General features: G+C 41.2%; 1 protein-coding gene across 1 annotated transcript in view; it reads right to left on the bottom strand.

The window, feature by feature from the left end:
* Positions 1-15,422, bottom strand: part of zfand3 (zinc finger, AN1-type domain 3) — a 42,393-nt gene extending 26,971 nt beyond the window's left edge. Inside the window, exon 1 of the mRNA XM_084181760.1 lies at positions 15,068-15,422. Within this exon, the coding sequence (XP_084037886.1) occupies positions 15,068-15,138 (71 nt within the window). The 5' untranslated portion in view covers positions 15,139-15,422. The remainder of the gene's footprint in view (positions 1-15,067) is intronic.
* Between the last annotated feature and the right edge of the window lie 7,227 nt (positions 15,423-22,649).

The raw sequence follows: 22,649 nt of genomic DNA, 5'->3' as shown, positions 1-22,649 counted from the left end.
TTTAGCTGTGCTTGATTGAGCTAGCAACAGAGCAAAGGCAATAACTCAGTCCTAAAAAGCAAACCCTGCACTCTAGGCAGGCTCAATCAAATGCTCAAACTCTAGTCTGATCCAAAACATTTGTTGACTAGCCTAGGCTAAGGATATTTGACCCCTGCATTTCTGCCTACTCAAAAAGGTTTCCGAAAAAATATGAAAACCCACTTAAACCTAGCTTTAGGATCTTCCTTTGCCATGGGTAAGTCTAACTCTCTTTTCAGTTACCAGGGAATCCATGGAAATGGCCTTTATGAGTAGTTAAAGATGCACTCTGGGATCTTAAGCACAACAAATTCATACCACATTGCACAAATTGGATTGGTAACGTATCACAAAAAATGCAAAATTCGTAAATCATACATATTGCAATATCTGTAAGATATCACACAATGCTAAATTCATAAATCATACATATTGCAAAATGTGTAATATATCACACAAAATGGGTGACATAGTAGGCCTACACATTGGATGACTTCTTACACAAAAAAACAGGGACCACTTTTGTTCCGTGAGAGTTACTTTCAGAACTACTGACTAAAAAGTATACAAGAGTATCTCTTTAACTAAGAAACTGGTAACGGCTGTAAAAGGCATCACACACATTCAATCCTGCTGCTGTGGCATTGAAAACATGAGTTCAGTCGGAGCACTCCATGGCCCTTTGAGAGGCTTGCTAATGATGTTCTCATCAAATAACCTTTTCATAGATAGACCTACAGGTGTGGATTGAATGCATCACTGGCGTCGCATGCTTGTTTGTGTTAGTAAATTGGTGTGTGTGTGTTAGATTAGTGAGAGAGAGAATGTGTATGTTTAATGTGTGTGGGTCATTAAGTTTACTCAGTAACCACGTTTCCATCCAACCATTTCATGCAGATGAATTACCTGAGGCATGAAAAAAGTCATGAGCAGGCTGATGGAAACATAACATGTTGGTGTAAATTGTAAAAAATGCTGACAGATAGTTTGTTTGTTCGACATGGTGGGATCTTTTTGAGTCTGTAAAATTAATTGCGGTGGAAACGCCTTTATGTGCAAATATTGATATAATAACCATCATATCGAAGTAAACTTGGAGTCACGCGATGATATGTTGTTTGGTCAACCCACTACGACAACCCATGCACGCAGTTTATTAAGCGACAGATGAAATAAGTTATGAACTTCACAGGGTAGTTCATAAGGAGTGGGAGATGAGCTTAACGCTCCTTTCAAATAAATAGAGGGTCTTATTCTGGTGACATGATGATCGATGCTTGGCTGCCATTTGACAAAAACAAATATCCCTCTTATCCATAATAATCTCATAATGTAGGTAGCCTACCTACAATGTATCTTCCAGCTGTTTGCTATATAACGCAACAGTTTGTGACTAAACCATATGTCAAGTTGAAAATGCTATGGAAACCCATTTAACTTGTATTTTTCATTCGGTACATGGGAATTGAACGGTAAAAGTCATTTTTATGTGCACTACGTCATCACACACAGCCTTCTTCCCGCAAAAAGTCTGGTGGGAAAATGCATATTGTTTTATGCAGATTTTAGAATATTCGCATGGAAATCTGTCGCAAATTGGATGGAAACCTAGCCAGTGTACCTGGTGCTATCTGGCAAAGCCTATAGCTCCTATGCATGTCTTTTAAGGCTCTGCAACTGAAAAAAACACCAATTGTAACAGCCATTTCCTTCCTATTTTCCTTGAACCAACTACATCAAAGTGGTGTCAGCAGTTCCTGGTCAGCCATCCCCCACTATCAAACAATGGGCTAGTTCGACATTGCAGCAGACTGCCGACTGACAGATCTAAGAATCACCTTGCGTCGTAAATAACTACTCAATATTATTTGTAGATCAGTCAGTCACAATTTACCCACATTGAATCACGGATTTGATTATCTCGTACACTGTCAATATCTCTGCGAACTAGGGCTGTCCGCAACGGGGGGGGGTCAACCGAGAGTCTGTTCAATTGGTCCATATTATATAGACACACCCTATGTTTGAATAAAATCCACTAAATGTAGGCTGCTGAGCTTGTCTAATGCTTTAAGCACTGTGATTAAAAATTAAGACACACAAATGAGTAAAAAGAGGGAGCCAAAGATCAATATAGCCTAACCAGAAGAAAAAATACCTGTTCCCAACCCCCCTCCTCCTTCTCCCGCTGCCGATGGCCTTCGCTCCTGAAGTTGTCAATCGGCAACCTTTTCCATTTGGAGTGCCAAGTTATCCTATCATTTCTACTGATCTGCGTGCCAGTTATGATTTTCATACGCACATTTTCGTGGAACAGTTTAATTTCATTTATAATAATGCCTTCATATCTCAAAATAAATGTAATGTGGTTAATAAAAATACAATCTAAATGAAATTTATACAAATCTAAAAGTAACTTCTATTGCCATTGCCAATATGTAAAAATAGCCTACATAAAGCCAACAAATAAAGACATTGTAGCCCACAGGTAGAAAATATCCTGATAAAAATTAAATATCCTATATATCACATTGGCTATGCATGGCCTGTCTGCAAGGAACTGGCCTGTCTGCAAGGAACTTGAAACATTGTATCAACTATTAACTTGGTCTGGCCTAAACTTGCAATATTGTATAAAATATTCTGGGCCCTCAGTTTCCCACTCCAGTGAGCTCCAGACAGACAGACACAGCTGTGGGCTATTTGTGCAAGGGATAATAAGTAGTCAGGTAGGCCTTTTTTTATTATGTTTGAACCTGTTCAGAGCATTACATTTTTTTCCCCTTTCATGCTGAGTGGTTATCGAAAGGGAGAGAGCTGGAAAGATTTTTCAAATAGGCTACATTGAGGAACTATTGTCATTCTCAATGGATGTAAAAACAGATTTCATTTATTTGCTGTTTGACGCAAAGAAAAAAATACTTTTAAAAGCTCCACAGTGATGGCGAGTTAAAAATAATCAGAAATAGTATCAGATATCCAAATGGGCACATTTATAAGCCTACATTTGCACGCAGGCCAGGTAGCCTAGGCCTACTTCTATGCGTAAATCAGGTGTGTGTTCTTAGTCAAGATTGACAGGAGCGCTCCAAACAAAAGACAATAAATTGACAACTCGAAAATGGAATGAAATTAACCAAAAATGTTCTTAAAAGTGTAGCCTAGGTTGTGCTCTCTGCAAACAATGTGTCCACTCCTACAATGACAACCAAATAATAATAATAATAATAATAATAATAATAATGCATTCAAAATATTACTATTATTATTATTATTATTATTATTATTATTATTATTAACAGAAATGACCATAACCAAATAAACATTGTAGATGAGAAATGATGGTATTTAATGGTAAATGTACTACTGGTGATACTGGTGTGCCATCCCCGCAGCCCCTGCAATGGATTAGTCCACTCAGACAGGCGTGAAGACGACAGGTGTCTCGTCTGCCATAACATTTTTTTTATATATTTGCCACTGCTCGACCAACAGCCTATCGACCAAACAATCAACTAGTCGACTAAATGGGGTCAGCCCTACTATGCCAGTCTGTCGCCATTGCTCATCAAAGCTTCCTCTTCGCTCACCACTTAGTCCTCTTTACACATCTCCACCTCTCATCCTCCTTCCTGTTTCGCATCCCTACACCACCACCCTATGCGCTCTCCCATCTGTCACTCAAGTCCCGTCCTCATAGCGACAGAGCCTGGCCTGCCAGTCTACCCCAATCAGAGAGCTCTGTCTCTCGCTCGCCATGGCTTGCCATTAGCCCTCGCTGCCTACTTAAAACTCTCAGAATGTCCTCTTCCTGTTTCCCTAATGTCTTAATAAGCATTATTCATTTACCCCCTTCCACACACACACCATCCGTCCTTCCTGATTGGCCTATGATTATGACGATTACCCGTGATTGCCAAACCCCTACGTTGCCGTCAACTCAGTGATTATTGTTGTTACCGGCGCCAACGGTTACCTGCGCACCCCTTCCAGACCAGCACCTGTATCCGGCGGTGACAGGAGACACTGGCGGTTCGGTTGGTCGGTCATGGATCCCCTCATTTAGAAACGGGGACAAGGTCGTGGAGGCGCCCAAAATAAATAGGATGGGAGTCTGTCGATCGTCACGCCTGGCTAGTATGCCCGGAGAGTGGAGAGCGCTTGACGGTGGCGAGCGGAGCACTGTTATCCCAGGAAATAGACTATTTGCTTCTAATCCCTCTCAATTCTGAAGTATGACACAAGGTCAACTCTAACAGGCGTGAGGTCTAGTAGAACAAACAAAAAGGAGTAGCTTAGATTTAGGTAGTGTTGGGTAGGCTACACAATCCAAAAGCAAAGAATGAGAGCAAAAAATACAATGATGAAAGTACGTGGGCTGTGTGGTTCAGCACACTCAATGGATTACAAAAGGGAAAACCGGCCGCAAGCTGCCCAGCAACGCGAGCATTCCAGACAACCTAAATGGAGAGGGTGAAAAGCATCAAGTTCCTTGGCGTGCACATCACAGACAACTTGAAATGGTCCATCCACACAGACATCGTGGTGAAGAACACTCAACCTCAGGAGGCTGAAGAAATTCGGCTTGGCCCTGAAGACCCTCACAAACTTCTACAGATGTACCATTGAGCGCATCCTGTCGGGCTGTATCACCACCTAGTATGGCAATTGCACCGTTCACAACCGCAGGGCTCTCTAGAGGGTGGTGTGGTCAGCCCAACGCATCACTGGGGGCACACTGCCTGCCCTCCAGGAAATCTACAGCACCCGTTGTCACAGGAAGGCCAAGAAGATCATCAAAGACCTCAGCCACCCAAGCCACGGCTTGTTCACCCCGCTACCATCGAGAAGGCGGAGACAGTCCAAATGAAAAACACCTTCCATCTCCAGGCCTTCAGACTGTTAGTCACCATTAGCCAGCCTCCGCCCAGTACCCTGCCCTGAACTTAGTCACTGTTACTAGCTGGCTACCACCCGATATGGATGAAAATACCTTCATATTAAAGCTGATAGCCTGCACTTTAACATCATAGTCATTGTATCATTTCAAATTCAAAGCGCTGGATTACAGAGCCAAAACAACAAAAAATGAGTGACTTTCCAACTTAGGTTTAAAAGTGGGGGGGGGGGGGCATAATAATCAAAATAAATATACAGTCCCAGTCAAAATTTTGGACACACCTACTCATTCACGGCTTTTTATTTATTTTTACTATTTTCTACATTGTAGAATAATAGTGAAGACATCAAAACTATGAAATAACACATATGGAATCATGTAGTAACCAAAGAAAGTGTTAAACATATTTTAGATTTTTCAAATAGCCACCCTTTCCCTTGATGACAGCTTTGCACACGCTTGGCATTCTCTCAACCAGCTTCACCTGGAATGCTTTTCCAACAGTCTTGAAGGAGTTCCCCATTTGCTGAGCCCTTGTTGGCTGCTTTTCCTTCACTCTGCGGTCCGACTCATCCCAAACCATCTCAATTTGGTTGAGGTCGGGGGATTGTGGAGGCCAGGTCATCTGGCCTCCACAATAATTTCTCTGCTGTTTGTGGGAGCGGGGTGGTCGTTTTACTCTCGTTTGAACTGCAGATTCATTTAAAGCCCCCATGCTTTTTTTTTTTTATATACACCTCAAATATATTTTTACCAATTTATTTCCCAAGCCTCCTTGGGCCACTGAAATGCAGTCTGACTGTGTGGGCGTGAGTTTACAAATTTGAATATATTTACAGAATCGTCTAGAGCCCACTCCCTTACCATTCAAAAAAAACAAAGGCACATGGTATTCAACCAGTCAGTTGGAGCTGGCCACTGAAAACAGTGAACTTCCACAGTAGTGTATGCTACTTTGTTTTGTCATCAAAACAAAAGGCATATATAATGCATCTTATTTGCTATATCATTGGTGTACTGTTTTCAAAAGGTCAGCAGAAGATGCAGGTCACAAGAAGACGATGCAGGTCACAAGAAGACGATGCAGGTCAGCAGAGGATGCAGGTACATAACAGCCGTGGACAATCCTGGCCTATACCCCGTCTGCAGTCTACACTACCGGTCAAAAGTTTTAGGACACCTACTCATTCAGGGGTTTTTCTTTGGTTTTTACTATTTTTCTACATTGTAGAATAATAGTGAAGACATCAAAACTATGAAATAACACATATGGAATCATGTAGTAAACAAAAAAGTGTTAAAGATTCTTCAAGTAGCCACCCTTTGCCTTGATGACAGCTTTGCACACTCTTGGCATTCTCTCAACCAACTTCATGAGGTAGTCACCTGGAATGCATTTCAATTAACAGGTGTGCCTTCTTAAAAGTTAATTTGTGGAATTTCCTTCCTTCTTAATGTGTTTGAGTCAATCAGGGGGGGGGGGGGGCAGACAGAAGATAGCCCTATTTGGTAAAAGACCAAGTCCATATTATGGCAAGAACAGCTCAAATAAGCAAAGAGAAACGACAGTCCATCATTACTTTAAGACAATACGGAAAATGTCAAGAACTTTTAAAAAGTTTATTCAAGTGCAGTCGCAAAAACCATCAAGTACTATGATGAAACTGGCTCTCATGAGGACCGCCGCAGGAATGGAAGACCCAGAGTTACCTCTGCTGCAGAGGATAAGTTCAGAGTTATCAGCCTCAGAAATTGCAGCCAAAATAAATGCTTCACAGAGTTCAAGTCACAGACATCTCAACATCAACTGTCCAGAGGAGACTGTGTAAATCAGGCCTTCATGGTCAAATAGCTGCAAAGAATCCACTACTAAAGGACACCAATAAGAAGAAGAGACTTGCTTGGGCCAAGAAACACAAGCAATGGACATTAGACCGGTGGAAATTTGTCCTTTGGTCTGGAATCCAAATTTGAGATTTTTGGATCCAACTGCCGTGTCTTTGTGAGATGCGGTGTGGGTGAACGGATGATCTCCGCATGTGTATTTCCTACGTAAAGCATGGAAGAGGAGGTGTTATGGTGTGGGGGTGCTTTGCTGGTGGTCTGTGATTTATTTAGAATTCAAGGCACACTTAACCAGCATGGCTACCACAGCATTCTGCAGCGATACGCCATCCCATCTGGTTTGCGCTTAGGGGAACTATCATTTGTTTTTCAACAGGACAATGACCCAACACACCTCCAGGCTGTGTAAAGGCTATTTTACCAAGAAGGAGAGTGATTGAGTGCTGCGTCAGATGACCTGGCCTCCCACAATCCCCCGACCTCAACCAAATTGAGATGGTTTGGCATGAGTTGGACCGTAGAGTGAAAGAAAAGCAGCAAAACAAGTGCTCAGCATACGTGGGAACTCCTTCAAGACTGTTGGAAAAGCATTCCAGGTGAAGCTGGTTGAGAGAATTTCAAGAGTGTGCAAAGCTGTCATCAAGGGAAAGGGTGGCTATTTGAAGAATCTCAAATATATTTTGATTTGTTTAACACTTTTTGGGTTACTACATGATTCCATATGTGTTATTTCATAGTTTTGATGTCTTCACTATTATTCTACAATGTATAGAATAGTAAAAATAAAGAAAAATCCTTGAAAGAGTAGGTGTTCTAAAACTTTTGACCGGTAGTGTACTCATTGCAGAATGCCATGATTATCTACAGGGCAGACTATATAGTATAATCTTCAGTATCAGAAAGTTTTTAATCATTTTACGAAATAGACTTTGTGATTATACTTGAACTTATTAAACATTTTCTAATGAGTAAACACTCTTGAATTACACATTTTGAAATGTTTTCGGTTGTTGAAAGTAAAAAAAGAAACCAGACTGCAATGAAAGGTTGTCATTATTCATACATTATTTTGTCAGTTACTTTATAACATAATTAAACAGATCGTAAACAAGGTTATAATGAAAGTCCAAATCATGGCATGCAAGTTCACTACATGACCAAAAGTACGTGGACACCTGCTCATCGTACATCATGGGCATTAATACGGAGTTGGTCCCCCCTTTGCTGCAATAACCAAAATAAATGCATGTATGTATGTATGTATGTATGTATTTCCAAAGAGTGTGCAAAACCGACATCAAGGCAAAGGGTGGCTACTTTGAAGAATCTCAAATATATTTTTATTTGTTTTATAACACTTTTTTTGTTACTACATGATTCCATATGTGTTATTTACTAGTTTGAATGTCTTCACTATTCTTCTACAATGTCGAAAATAGTAAAAATAAAGAAAAACCCTTGAATGAGTAGGTGTGTCCAAACTTTTGACTGGTAATGTAATATATATATGTATGTATTTATTTATTTCACAAAAATCCAAATATCAAACAATTACTCCGATCAGAATCGGAGAGGCCAACAATGGAATAATAATATCTATTTTTCATGTACATAAATTAAAAAGACTAAAGTGTAGATGATATGAATGTTGTAAGTACAGAAATGGTTTGCTCACTAGGAAATGAATTTCAACTATTCAGTGACAATTGTGTCGAGTTTACGACAGCAACTATGTGAACTTAATAAAGTATTATAGACACTATGTCCTGGGATTTTCAATGATCTTCTATATAGAAGAACCCCTTACCTTCTAACGACAAGTGTAGCTTGTTAGCGTCATAGAGCAAAACATGTTACATGGGCGTGATAATCTCAGCTGTTCATAGATAGCTTTTAATAGTTTATAGCCAAGTCATTCGGACTCTACAGACGTTTTTCTATTTAAGAAATGGGCCCCGTTAATCACAGACGAATGAATGTTTGGTTCTACGGATGCTGAAGAAATAAACGAATCCAATGGTATAACGCAGGAGTCTGTAGCTCACAACACACAATGTTAGAAGTCCAAAACACGCTGGCGATATGGGGGGACTCATTGGGTTAAAGGGGCAGTGCTTTATTTTGAGAAAGCCTTGAATATGTAGCCTATATTTTTGTCTGACTAAGGTAAAAAGATAGTAATGCAATGTATTTTGTAAAGTGGTTCCTTGCGTCATACAATGCTGTAAAAATGGTGTTACAGACCATTTTTTATTTTTGGACAAGTGACTTGAGCTTTTGGACAAGTAAAAAAGTAAAAAATAAAATCAACCTTAAGTGGCAAAAAAAGGTTAACGTTATGCCCTGCTTTACTTTTAATAATAATAGCTAGCTAGAATAATAATAACTATTTAGACTTACTTCTTGAAAAGGTTGCTGCTGGCTGCCACCTGCCGCTGCCGGATGCAAGATGTATGGGACAGAACCTTGGAGGGGGATGAAAGCTGCAAATCCACTGGCTAGCGTAAGTGTAGCTAGCTAGCTACCTACCTTGTCGAAGTGTGCTGTGCATATGCCATTTCAGACAAAGGGAAAGAAACCCTTGTATTTTGAGTTGAGAACCTGTGTCAACAAGGCTTGCAGACTTTGTTTGTCACGGAGACTGTCTTTGGTTTCAAAAGCAGATGGCTCAGAAGTCCCCAACACAAGCATGTGAAGCAAAGGGATATTGGGTAAATCCATACGTTTGCTGCTTTGCAGCCAGCTACTGCACAATCTCTTGCTTTTGGCCGTGCATTACTAGATACCTCTCTTGTGAATGTCAATATGAGGAGTACCAGTTTGACCGGGCAGGACCGGCAGCAGGAGGAGATAGACCAATGACAGTTCATCTTCATATTCAAATCAGACCGCTGGGTGACGATATGTTACAGGCTAAAATTCCAGTTTTTTTGTTTGTTTTTTCAAACAGCTCTTACACAAGGGCATTATCATAAAATTCACAATTGCTGTGTTATTTCCACCTCAGTGTGGAAATAAAACAAATAAGGAAAAACATTTAACTGCACTGGGCCTTTATCTTGTTAAGTATGGTATCGCTATAGCTTTGCATTCCTTTTATTCTGTTCCTTTTTGGTTGATTGTATTGTTTATATTGTGTTGTCTAACTGTGTAAAATTGAATAAACTGAGTTTTCAAAAAGTCACTTTCTGACTACTTCTTCCTTGTGCAAACATGTATGGATTTACCCAATATCCCTTTGCTTCACATGCTTGTGTTGGAGACTTCTGAGCCATCTGCTTTTGAAATCTAATACACAGTCTCCGTGGCAAACAAAGTCTGCAAGCCTTGTTGACACAGGTTCTCAACTCAAAATACAAGGGTTTATTTCCCTTCAAGTCGACTAGCTAGGGCAAAGCAGAGGTCAAACTGCTTAAATGTAAAATAATTATTGTTCTGACACTGCAGTAGAGGAAGGAATGTATAAATACTTTTTTTTAACTGAGCATATTTTGGAGTAGACCTAGGCCTAGCCTGTATAACCCTTTCCAATAAAAACGACTGATGTTCCAGACTAGGCTAAATTGAGCTAAAAAAGGTCTCATGGTTGCCAAGCTTATGTCAATATCTGTCCTGAGCATTGACAAACTGCAGCCTAATGAGTAGGCTAGACTAATGTTATTCTCTTTTCACAAACACACAAGAGACTTCATCTGAACAAGCTATTCAGCAACAACTCTCCTCTTTAGCGTCACCCAGCGAGAGACCATTGAGAATGTAACAAAGTAACCACCAGCTGTCATTTATCTTGTGAGTCCAGCAGCAAATGACAGCCACTTCCCTTCGGCTTGTAATGACCGCCATTGCACTCCTCAGCGCTCTCTCTCCACTCTCAAAGAAACCTGTCTGCTAAGGGGTATTTTACCTTTTCAAATAAAATCAAATTGTATTTGTCACATGCTCCGAATACAACAGGTGTAGTAGACCTTACAGTGAAATACTTTCTTAAAAGCCCTTAACCAACAATGCAGATAAGAAAAATAAGTGTTAAGTAAAAAATAAAATAAAAATAGAAAAATAACAAATAATTAAAGAGCAGCAGTAAAATAACAGTTGCGAGGCTATATACAGGGGGTACCGGTACAGAGTCAATGTGCAGGGGCATAAGTTAGTCGAGGTAATATTTACATGTAGGTAGAGGTAAAGTGACTATGCATAGAAAATAGAGAGTAGCAGCAGCGTAAAAGAGAGGGTGGGGGGAGGATGCAAATAGTCCGGGTAGCCATTTGATTAGCTGTTCAGAAGTCTAATGGCTTGGGGGTAGAAGCTGTTAAGAAGTTTTTTGGACCTAGACTTGGCGCTCCGGTACCGCTTGCCGTGCGGTAGCAGAGAGAACAGTCAATGACTAGGGTGGCTGGAGTCTTTCGCAGTTTTTAGGGCCTTTTGGTTAAAACAAGTTGCTCAGAATGTCATTTCAGCCCTGATTAGCATGGTACTTCCCAGAATAGTACCAATCCACCTAATTTCTAATGTTGCTATTGGCACAACCAAACAACGGAAGTGATGATTTGACTTCCGCTTTACTTCCCTACTGCAGCGCACTGGTGACAAACTTGCCAAAGTAAATTATTCAAAGGTGTCAACTTAAAGCATAAAAGAAAACAAGTATAAGTGTAACGATAGGCTATGTAGCTTATAGTTTAACTACAAAACGTTTGTGAGCATCCACGTTAGAAACATTTATCGTTCTATAGTTCTACACCTGTCAATCAACAGATCAACGTATCCTACTGCACACTGCCTATTAATAAGGTGGTAAGACTATTCGGTGATTTAAGGGTTTTTCATAGTGAAATCTGCAAATAAAAGGATACTTCAATGTACATGTAGGCCTAATGAACAATTATATAGTAACTCGTATTAAAATGTAGCAACTCAACAACTAACGCCGTTTACCCTGCTCATCTGCTACAGCATGTCAACATTGCCTCGTTGCTCAAGTGGTTTGCAAGTGATTTCCATTTTTCTAATGGTTGTCAATTCCTTTGGGTCTTCTTTTTCACTTTGCTTATCTCTCGGTCTGTCCTGTGCAACTATTTGCAATACATCAGTGCAACAATGTTATCATAACCGGACAATAGTGATCACACCAACGCACTCAACTTTCCCGACAGTTAATTTGGCCTATTCTGTAGGCCTGTTTTACTTTCACTGAATAGGCTATTAGGCCTAGTATAAAAAAATGTCCTATTGCTTTTGCAGCCTATAGCTTTTCCTTGGATTTCACGAGAAGAGAAATGGCCTATTGCGGAGAGGCTTGCGTATAGCCTATTGCGTACGAGAACAGCTGGAAGAGAGAGGCTATTTTTCAGAGAACAAAGTTTAATAGTCACATGTTCAACATCCATAGGGGGAGCAGTTAGCTGACTAGTGGTGGCTATTCAGCAGCCTGATGGTCTGGGGGTAGAAACTATTGGCCAGTCTGACAATTTGCCATGATGCTTCTATACTGCCAGCTGATGGAAAAGGGGAGAACAGGCCATGGCTCGAGTGGCTGGGGTCCCTGATGATCTTCTTGGCCTTCCTGCGACACCTGGTGTTGGTGTCCTGGGGGGCAGGCAGTGTGCACCCAATGGTGTGTTCGGCTGAGCGTACCACCCTCTGTAGCGCATTGCGGTCAGAGGCGATGGAGTTGCCGTACCAGGATGTGATGCAGCCCGACAGTATGCTCTCGATGGTGATCCTGTAGAACATTGCGAGGGCCCTCGGGACAGACAGAATTTCTTCAGCATCCTGAGGTTGAAGAGTCGCTGTCGTGCCTTCTTCACCATGGTGTCCGTGTGGTTTTACCATTTCAGCTCCTCTGAGATGTGTACGGCGAGAAACTTTACGTTTTTGACCATCTCCTCAGCGGCCCCGTTGATAAGGATGGGGGAGTGACCAGCCTGGTTCCTCCTGAAGTCCACAATAAGCTCAAATGTTTTTCTGACTTTGAGGGAGAGGTTGTTTACCTGGCACCACGCCGTTAGAGTGCCTACCTCTTCCCTGTAGGCCATCTCGTCGTTGTTGGTAATCAGGCCTACTACTGTCGTGTCGTCAGCAAACTTGATGGAGTTGGAACTGTGTGAGGCCACGCAGTCGTGGGAGTACTAGGAGGGGACTGAGGACGCACCCTTGTGGGGCCCCCGTGTTGAGGATCAGTGTGGAGGAGGTAATGTTGCCTACCTTCACCACCTGGGGGCTGCCCGTCAACAAGTCCAGGACCCAGTTGCATAGGGAGAAGTTCAGTCCCAGGGCAGTGAGCTTTGTGGTGAGCTTAGAGGGCACTATGGTATTGAAGGCCGAGCTGTAGTCGATGAACAGCATCCTTACATATGCATTCCTTTTGTCCAGGTGGGTGAGGGCAGTGTGCAGTGCAAAGGTGTTTAGCTCGTCCGGTAGGGCGGCGTTGGTGTCAGCGATGTGGCTGGCTTTCTTTTTGTAATCTGTGATTGTTAGGAGCCCCTGCCAAATATGCCTTGTGTCTGACCCGCTGAAATGTTCCTCCACTTTGTCCCTATATTTGTGTTTCGCCATCTTGATCGATCTGCGTCGGTCGTATTTGTACTATTTAACCACACCATTGTCCCCCGGTCACCTTGCCGTGTTTATAAGCAGCATCTTTCTCCTTCAGTTTCCCTACAAGTCTGCCATCAAGCCACGTTTTTTGAGTCGGGTAAGTTTTGAAAGACACTATCGGAATCACATCTATGCATTCTTTTATGAATCCGGTGACTGAGTCGCGGTATTCATTGATGTTATCCCCAGAGGCTACACGTAACATATTCCAGTTCACGTGATCAAAACAGTCTTGGAGCATGGATTCTGATTGGTCGGACCAACGTTGTACATACCTGGCCACCGGAACTTCCCTCGAGTCTTTGTTAGTAGGTGGGGAGAATGAAAATGGAGGTGTGGTCAGATTTGCCGAAAGGAGGATGGGAGAGGGCCTTATACCCGTGTGGAAAAGGTGTGTTGCAGTGATCAAGCGCAAAGCTACCCTATTGATTCCGTTTTTTAGGGACAATACATTTATCCTACCTAGGCCACAACACAATGTAATTAATAATGTTATTATTGTTTTCAAGTGAGTACAAACCTATAGTCTAGGCTGTAACCTGCAGTGAATAGCCTATGTCATTTGAATAACCGCTCAAAAGCCTGGCGTTTTGAATGCATTTAATTTCGAAATAACTGCATCTAGCCTGCCTGATTGGGCAACCATTTGGATCAGTTATGGGTATTTTCTCTGCAGTTTAGCCTACAAGGTCCCGGCACATTAGCAGGCCATTCATTTGATGTATTTTGTCAGGATGTATAGGCTAACAGAAAGATGTTAATGCGGGGATGTCTTGTGGTGTGGAGGAAGTTGCATCCATAGCTTCCCTGTTTGGCTTCTGTGTTTTAAAAGCGTTCGAAAATGAGGTGGATACAACGGTCACCAACAGTTTTACATACGAGTTCATAAAAACATTGTCCTCTACTAACTATAGGCCTACTCTGGTCGACATTTTGGATAAAGATTGGGCTATCAAGGCTAATAAAACAATAACCCTCATAAGAATTCGGTAGTAGAATGTTAAGTTAGTTAGCTAGATTGTTAGCATATACATCAGTCCCATCCCCTATCGAGGTGTACTGTGAATATTTGGTGTGACCTCGGAAATATGACCCATACATAGATAATTAGGTCTATTAGCTAACGTTAACTTAATATTTTACAAGCTTGCAACATACCGCTGGCATTCTCTCGAAACGTAGCTAATATAAAACGCTCTAGTTTGGATTGAATCTGGCTTGTAAACACATTGGTTTAGCTGTCAAACTAGCGTCACAACCGCAACCAGCAGCACCGAAAACGGATATTGATTTGTTTGTTAGATAGCTAATGTTAAAGCTAACCGTCAGCTGTCAAGCCTACGCTAACATTAGCTAACTAGTCAGTTAGCTAGCTTAATAGCGTTAAATGGAGTTAGTAGCTATTAATGTATGGCAAACATTAATATTGAAAAACAAAATGACAATTTCCATCAGATTAGCCAGCTAGCTAGTTAACACCTAACTAGTTGCTAAATTTGCTAACTTTAGTTAGTTGGTAACAACACATCCCCCCAATCTGTTTCTGGCCCTCTGTACCTAGCTAACGTTAGCTAGCTAGCGACACACAATAGGCTTTTCAAGCTATGAAAGCCCGGGGGATATTGTACATGTCATTAACTGTACCAAGCTAGCGTTAACTACATAGCTATATGTATTATTCATAACTAGCTAGTTAGCTCTTACCCCCAAAATCCACAAGGACAGCGCGGTGGTATACTGGGCGGCTTGCTTCGTTCACTGCCTGTGTCCCCCATGGTTGTCTCCAGTCGATGACTAGTTAACGTTAAATACACGTAGATGACACCGGGGATTGGGTTGCGGCCTAGTTATGGTACTGTAGAGCGATTCCAAGACACGAACTAAAGAAATATTATCCACAGTAAAAAAAAATCTCCTGAAGAAAATGTCAACAAACATTGAGTGCTTTGTCGACACGAGCGGCCGCTGTCAACCATACAGTTTTGGTTTGATAATTTATAAATAACGGCCGCGGACAGTCTGAAGGACCATACCCGGTAATCGAGGCCGATCAGCTGGAGTGAAGGCGGAACCAATGAGGAAAAGAGGGGCGGTGAGTATTGAAACCTTTGTTTTATGCACGCGCGTCTAAGTTAGCTATTTCACAGGAATTGATAACAAACAGTTAGATATTACATTTACATTTTAGTCATTTAGCAGACGCTCTTATCCAGAGCGACTTACAGGAGCAATTAGGGTTAAGTGCCTTGCTCAAGGGCACATCGACAGATTTTTCACCTAGTCGACTTGGGGATTAGAACCAGCGACCTTTCGGTTACTGGCACAACGCTCTTAACCACTAAGTTACCTGCCGCCCATATTAATTTCTATTGTATGATGTTCTTGACACCACCTCAGTCAAATAGTTTGTCTCCGATGATGGAAATGGAATCAGCCATTCAATATTGCCAATCTCTTCTATTATTTTAACTGTTTCTTATTAATATTTTACTATCTTCTTTAGGTCTTATCAGTAGTACACTAATATTATCTTGCTTATTTGGTAGCATATGCACAAACATTGGCAATTTGTCAAAACTCAAAACATAGTAGAGTGACAAACATCTAGAATAATATTCAGTCTACATCGGTATCTAGAGTTTGGGGGTAAACAAGACAAAATTACATTCTCTTGCCACAATAATGTGACTGACAACTGGGTAAAATAGAAGGGAACTCAATTGGACATAACCACATTGAACAAGAAACAATATAATCAATCAATCAAATGTATTCATAAAGCCCTATTTACATCAGCAGATACAGAAACTCAGCCTAAAACCCCAAACAGCAATCAATGCAGATGTACAAGCACGGTGGCTAGGAAGAACTCCCTAGAAAGGCAGGAACCTAGGAATAAACCTAGAGAGGAACCAGGCGCTGAGGGGTGGCCAGTCCTCTTCTGGCTGTGCCGGGTGTAGATTATAAGAGTACATGGCCATTAAATCCAGATCGTTCTTCAAGATGTTCACAGATGACCACCAGACACTGTGGCCCTGTCCGACGAAACCCCCGGACAGGGCCAACCAGGCAGGATATAACCCCACCCACTTTGCCAAAACACAGCCCCCACACCACTAAAGGGATATCAACTGACCTCCACCGCACGAGCCCGAGGGGGCGCAAAACCAGACAGGAAGATCACGTCAGTGACTCAACCCACTCAAGTCGAGTATAGCGAAAAAAAGCCTGACGCACCCCTCCTATAAAAGAAACAGTATAAAAGAAACATCTTACAGATTACACAAAATAAGCATTATTGAGATAGAAAGGCACAAATGTGAGGGGGAGAAAGATAGGTACTGTAGAAGAATACAGATATGAAGCTGAACGCAGACAGGGTTTGAACCCATGCCACAAGGGGTAGGCTAATGTGTGGTCCGAAGATCAGCATCGCTATCCACTAGACCAGACTCCAGCACCAGAATAAGCCTTCACTGAAATGCACATTCCATCATGTCTGTTCCTTCCATTTTGAAGTGCACCAGAAAAGGTGTGTAGGTGGTCTGCCTGGTCTAACAGTATTGTCTTAACCTCCGGCACACATGTCTACAGTGTCAGCATAGGTTTAAATCCTGTCTACTGCCCTTTGACACAACCTATCTTTCCCCACTGTCATCCTCTCTCTGTCTGTTCAATAAAGTCATAAAAGACCTGACATATTTTAAAGAAATGTTGTGTAGGCCTAACACTCACTTTAGAATATACACTACATTCCCACCATCTTGTGCCAACATCAGTTATTTTTAAGTCTTTATTCCAATAGTTTATCTTTTTTCTAAGAGATTGTCAGTTGCTCTCTGCATGGTTTTGTATATCTTGTAATGAGATACCCTATGGGTTGGACGATTCTCTTCTCATCACTCATCTTGAAAAAACGTATACTGAAAACTTGGAAATCAATCAATCTGCCATCATCAACACAATGGAACAATCCAATGATTTATTATTAGAATATTGAAAGTGCATGGCCTACGGAGAGAAACAAAATGGTGCAGTTTCAGGTCATGTGGCAAACAATAATGCAGGCAATATATATAATATAATATATATATATAATAGGGATGGGGGTGTGAGCCTGTGGGTCTTGGCAGAGGATTTGTAGTCGTTGTTTGTGTGCGTCTGTAGGTTGTTCGTATGTGTATGTTTATATTTGGTGTAAAAAACAAAAACAACAGCATTTAATTATTGTATTTTTATAAAAAATAAAGAAAATAGTTAAAGTTAAAAATGCAAGTTGTGTGTGTCCATACCAGTGTTGTAGCCTAGTACTTGACTGGGACTCAAGTCACGATTTTCATGACTTGTGACTCGACTCGGACTCGACCAGTGGTGACTCGGACTTGAACAGTTTGACTTTGTTGTCAGAAAATCTCTTCTCTTTTGCATAATTCAACATACTAGCTACAACAGCAAATGTTAGATAGCTGTATTACCTATTTAGTCTTACAAATGTGCAACAGTGTAATGAAATTTAGCTTAAAGAAATGGTTGGACAGCTACTTTTAGTACTACCAAGGGACTCGTGACTCGACTCATGACTCGAGTATAAAGGACTCGGACTTGGACTCAAACACTAGGGACTTGGGACTCAACTCAGACTTGATGTTTAGTGACTAGACTACATCGCTGGTCCAGTCCACTTCTTGAGGATGCACTTGATAACAATGACCAACTCAGAGTCATAGAATTACATATTAGAACACCTATATTTTAATAGGATCTCTGTGCTCAGAGCCATTAACATCACACTTACGTTCTGTTTATTTTATTTACCTTGGCCAACATTTATTATTATTATATACTTGGGTATACTTGCATGGATAAAGATTTAGGACCTTAATTTGATCACTCTTTTGTTGCTGACAATTTATTTAAAAAAAAACGTTTTTAGTCATTTAGCAGACACTCTTATCCAGAGCGACTTACAGGAGCAATTAGGGTTAAGTGCCTTGCTCAAGGACACAGACAGATTTTTCACCTAGTCGGCTCGGGGATTAGAACCAGCGACCTTTTGGTTACTGGCACAACGCTCTTAACCACTAAGCTACCTGCCGCCCCAATGTGCCTACAAAGCAGGAAATGCAAATTTGTAGTGTATTTGAGTTTTAAAAAGGCTTCTAAAGTTTGTAATTTCGAAAAATGTATCAACACCTACAAAAAATTCCATTAATTAAAATCCACATAATAATTAATATTTCCTGTTGCTGCAGGATTATGTTCCTGCTGTAGCAAGATGGCTCAAATTAGGATCCTACATCTGTAATTGAAAACATGTTACCATGCAAAATGATTTTTTTAAATAGAATTTCTCAGCCTATGGCAGTCCTTCTCGAATAGTGGGGCACGCCCCCCTGGTGGGGCTCGGAGCGATGCCAGGGGGGGCGCGTGTGACCCCGGGGAACATGCTGTTTTTTGCCGCAGGGAGTAGGTTTTTTTTTGCACCGAACAAGAGCACACAGCACAGAGCAGGAGATATGAAGTGCAGATAACAAACCCTTAAGAGACACCATGGAAAAATACTTAACAAGGATGAAAAGAAAGGCGGAGAGAGACGGAGATAATGAGACAAACGTAAGTCTCCCGAAAGCTAAGACGAGGAAATATGACAAAGCATATGTAGCGCTTGGCTTCACTGTGACTACGTTGGGAGATGAGGAAAGACCGGTATATTTACTGTGTCTAAACATGTTGGCAGCGGACAGCATGAAGCCAAATAAATTAAGGCGTCACTTAAAGACATTACACCCCAATCACGCTGATAAGCCGCTTGAGTTTTTTCCACGAAAACGTGCCGAATATTGCCAACAATCGTCCCGCTTTGTGAATGCTACTTCAGTAAACCAGCGAGCACTGTTAGCATCATATAAGGTGGCATACCAAATTGCTCAGTGCAAAAAACCACACTCCATAGCAGAGGAGCTGATACTGCCTGCAGCATTAGACATGGTCTCTGTCATGCTGGATGACGCAAGTGCTGCAAAAATAAAAACTATCCCTCTGTCCAATGACACTGTCGCCAGACGTATAAATGACATTGCTAACGATCTTAAAGAACAGCTGGTAGATAAACTCAAAAACAAACGTTTTGCCTTACAGTTCGATGAAGCAACTGACAGCAACAAAGACTGTTTGTTTATCGCTTATGTACGTTTTGACAAGACAAACTCCCTGTGTGAGGATCTACTTTTTTGTAAATATGTCAGAGACAGAGCCACAGCTGAAGAGCTATTCAAAATGCTGGACTGCTTCCTGACTAACAATGGGCTAAAGTGGGAGAACTGGTGTTTGCAGTGATGGTGCACAGACCATGGCAGGGATGAGAAAAGGACTTCGGGCACTCATCAAGAAGGCCTCACCTAATGCTGAGTGGACACACTGTGTTATACACAGAGAAGCACTGGCATCAAGGCACCTTTCCTCTGAATTAAGTGAGGGTATGACTGACATTTTAGGTGTAGTCAATTTTATAAAGACCAGACCACTAAAAACAAGAGTCTTCTCTGCTATCTGTGAGGAGATGGGAGCTGAACATCAAGCTGTGCTGTTTCACAGTGAAGCAAGGTGGCTGTCACGAGGAAAAGTATTGTCCCGAGTTTTTGAGCTCAGAGAGCAGATAAGAATGTTTTCGGAGCAGGAGCACAAGTATGACCTCGCAGAAACATTTAGTGATGAGAACTTCCGGCAAAACTGGCCTACCTGAGTGACATATCTGGAAAGCTAAATGAACTAAATCTACAGCTTCAAGGGAAAGATGAACACCTCCCTCAGGTCACAGACAAGATCAGCTCTTTCACTCGAAAGCTTGCAATGTGGGGCAGGCGACTTGATGAAGGAAATACTGATTCATTCGAGAACCTGCATGAATTTCTTGACACTACTGACTATGATGCCACCTCAGTGATTCCATATATTAAGGAGCATATTTAATCACTGATGGGATTCTTTAAAAAGTACTTCCCTGAAAACAGTTCCCAAAATGACTGGGTGAGAGATCCTTTCAATGCACCAGCTCCAACTGGTTTCAGCTCTGCAGAGGAGGACCAGTTCATTGATATGACGTCTGACTCCACATTGAGACTGTGGTTCACATCACACACTGAGTGAATTCTGGCTGAGTGTAGAGAGGCAGTATCCACTCTTAGGGCAGAGGGCCATGGGCATTCTTCTTCCTTTTGCAACATCTTATCTTTGTGAGGCTGGCTTCTCTGCTGTTGCTGCACTGAAGACCAAGTACAGGTCCCAGCTAAACATTGAGCAGGAGCTGAGAGTTGCAGTATCATGCTTCAAACCCCACTTCGAAAAGCTGTGCACTGCAAAACGTGCTCATTGTAGCCATTAATCCTGACTTCCTCATTTTGATAAAAATAAATCAGCACAAATTGTTTTATTCATTTTTGTTTTATAGGTCAAAGTGTTTCATATATTGTGCCCCTGAGTTAATGTTGCTGATCAATTTGAATTTATTATTATTTATTGATTATATTTAATTTTATTTTTCAGTATCAAATGGTCAAAAAATGTTTACAGTTTAAATAAGGCTTGATTTTTTTTTTAAATTTCAGGCAAATTGATGCACTTTAAGTATTTTCTGTTACAGACTAAAAAACTATGTTAATAAAGTTATTCTTTGTTGTAAGTTGATTTCTTTTTTTTTTCTGTCATTTTTTTCTTTAATGTTAATAAGGATACAATGTTATGCAGAAGTGCACTTACAACAATTTTATAGACAAATTATACTATTTACAGTTGCGGCGGAGAGTTGGGGGGCGCGAAATGTTTACTTCTTTCTAGGGGGGGCGTAACAGAAAATAATTGAGAAGCACTGACCTATGGTAATTTCACATCTACACTACTACTTAAGCTGTGCTGTCTTATCTATCCTTACATCAACTGACTGTGTCTAACAAACTACTCTAAATTACATACAGTACATATACTGAACAAAAATATGAACGCAACATGCAACAATTTCAAAGATTTTACTGAGTTACAGTTCATATAATGAAATCCGTCAATTGAAATAAATAAATTAACCCCTAATCTATGGATATCACATGACTGGGAATACAGATATGCATCTGTTGGTCAAAGATTCCTTAAAAAAAGGGTAGGGTTGTGGATCAGAAAACCAGTCAGTATCTGGTGTGACCACCATTTGCCTCATGCAGCGCGACACATCTTCTTTGCATAGAGTTGATCTGGCTGTTGATTGTGGCCTGTGGAATGTTGTCCCACTCCTCTTCAATGGCTGTGCGAAGTTGCTGGACATTGTCGGGAATTGGAACACGCTGTCGTATACGTCGATCCAGAGCATCCCAAACGTGCTCATTGGGTGAGTATGCAGGCCATGAAAGAACTGGGAAATGTTCAGCTTTCAGGAATTGTGTACAGATCCTTGCGACATGGGGTCGTGCATTATCATGCTGAAATATGAGGTGATGGCGGCGGATGAATGGCACGACAATGGGCCACAGGATCTCATCACAGTATCTCTGTTCATTCAAATTGCCATCAATAAAATGCATTTGTGTTCTTTGTCCGTAGCTTATGCCTGCCCATACCATAATCCCACCGCCACCATGGGGCACTCTGTTCACAACGTTGACATCAGCAAACCGCTCATCCCCACACAATGCCATACAATGGTCTGCGGTTGTGATGCCGGTTGGACGTACTGCCAAATTATCTAAAAACACAGTTGGAGGCGGCTTATGGTAGAGAAATTAACATTACATTCCCAGCACAAGGTGCACCTGTGGAATGATCATGCTGTTTAATCAGCTTATTAATATGCCATACCTGTCAGTTGGATGGGTTATCTTGGCAAATAATAAATGCTTACGAACAGGAATGTAAACAAGATTTTTGTGCGTTTGGAACATTTCTGGGATCTTTTATTTCAGCTCATGAAACACTTTACATGTTGCATTTATATTTTTGTTAAGTATATAATAACCTTGGTCCGGTTTCTCAGACCCAGAAAAATAATCCATTGAGCATGCTTTTTAGTCCAGGAGTAGTAGGCGTAATCAGGGTCCGGGATATGGTTGTGCTCAAAATATGAAAATATTTAATTGGACATGCCGACTAGGCCTATATCCCACAAAATGCATGTTTTTCAGTTAAATGTATAGGGATGTGCACTGAGCTAATATTGCTTTGATAATAATATCAAGGCAAATAAGGAATCATGATAATACTGCAATTTAACAGCTTCTATAGTTACTTACCATTGTCCGATTTC

This window comes from Coregonus lavaretus (assembly GCF_964263955.1).
Source record: "Coregonus lavaretus genome assembly, chromosome: 18".
NCBI lineage: Eukaryota > Metazoa > Chordata > Actinopteri > Salmoniformes > Salmonidae > Coregonus > Coregonus lavaretus.
Note: the sequence above shows the minus strand (reverse complement) of the source record. Positions and strands in the feature narration are given on the sequence as shown.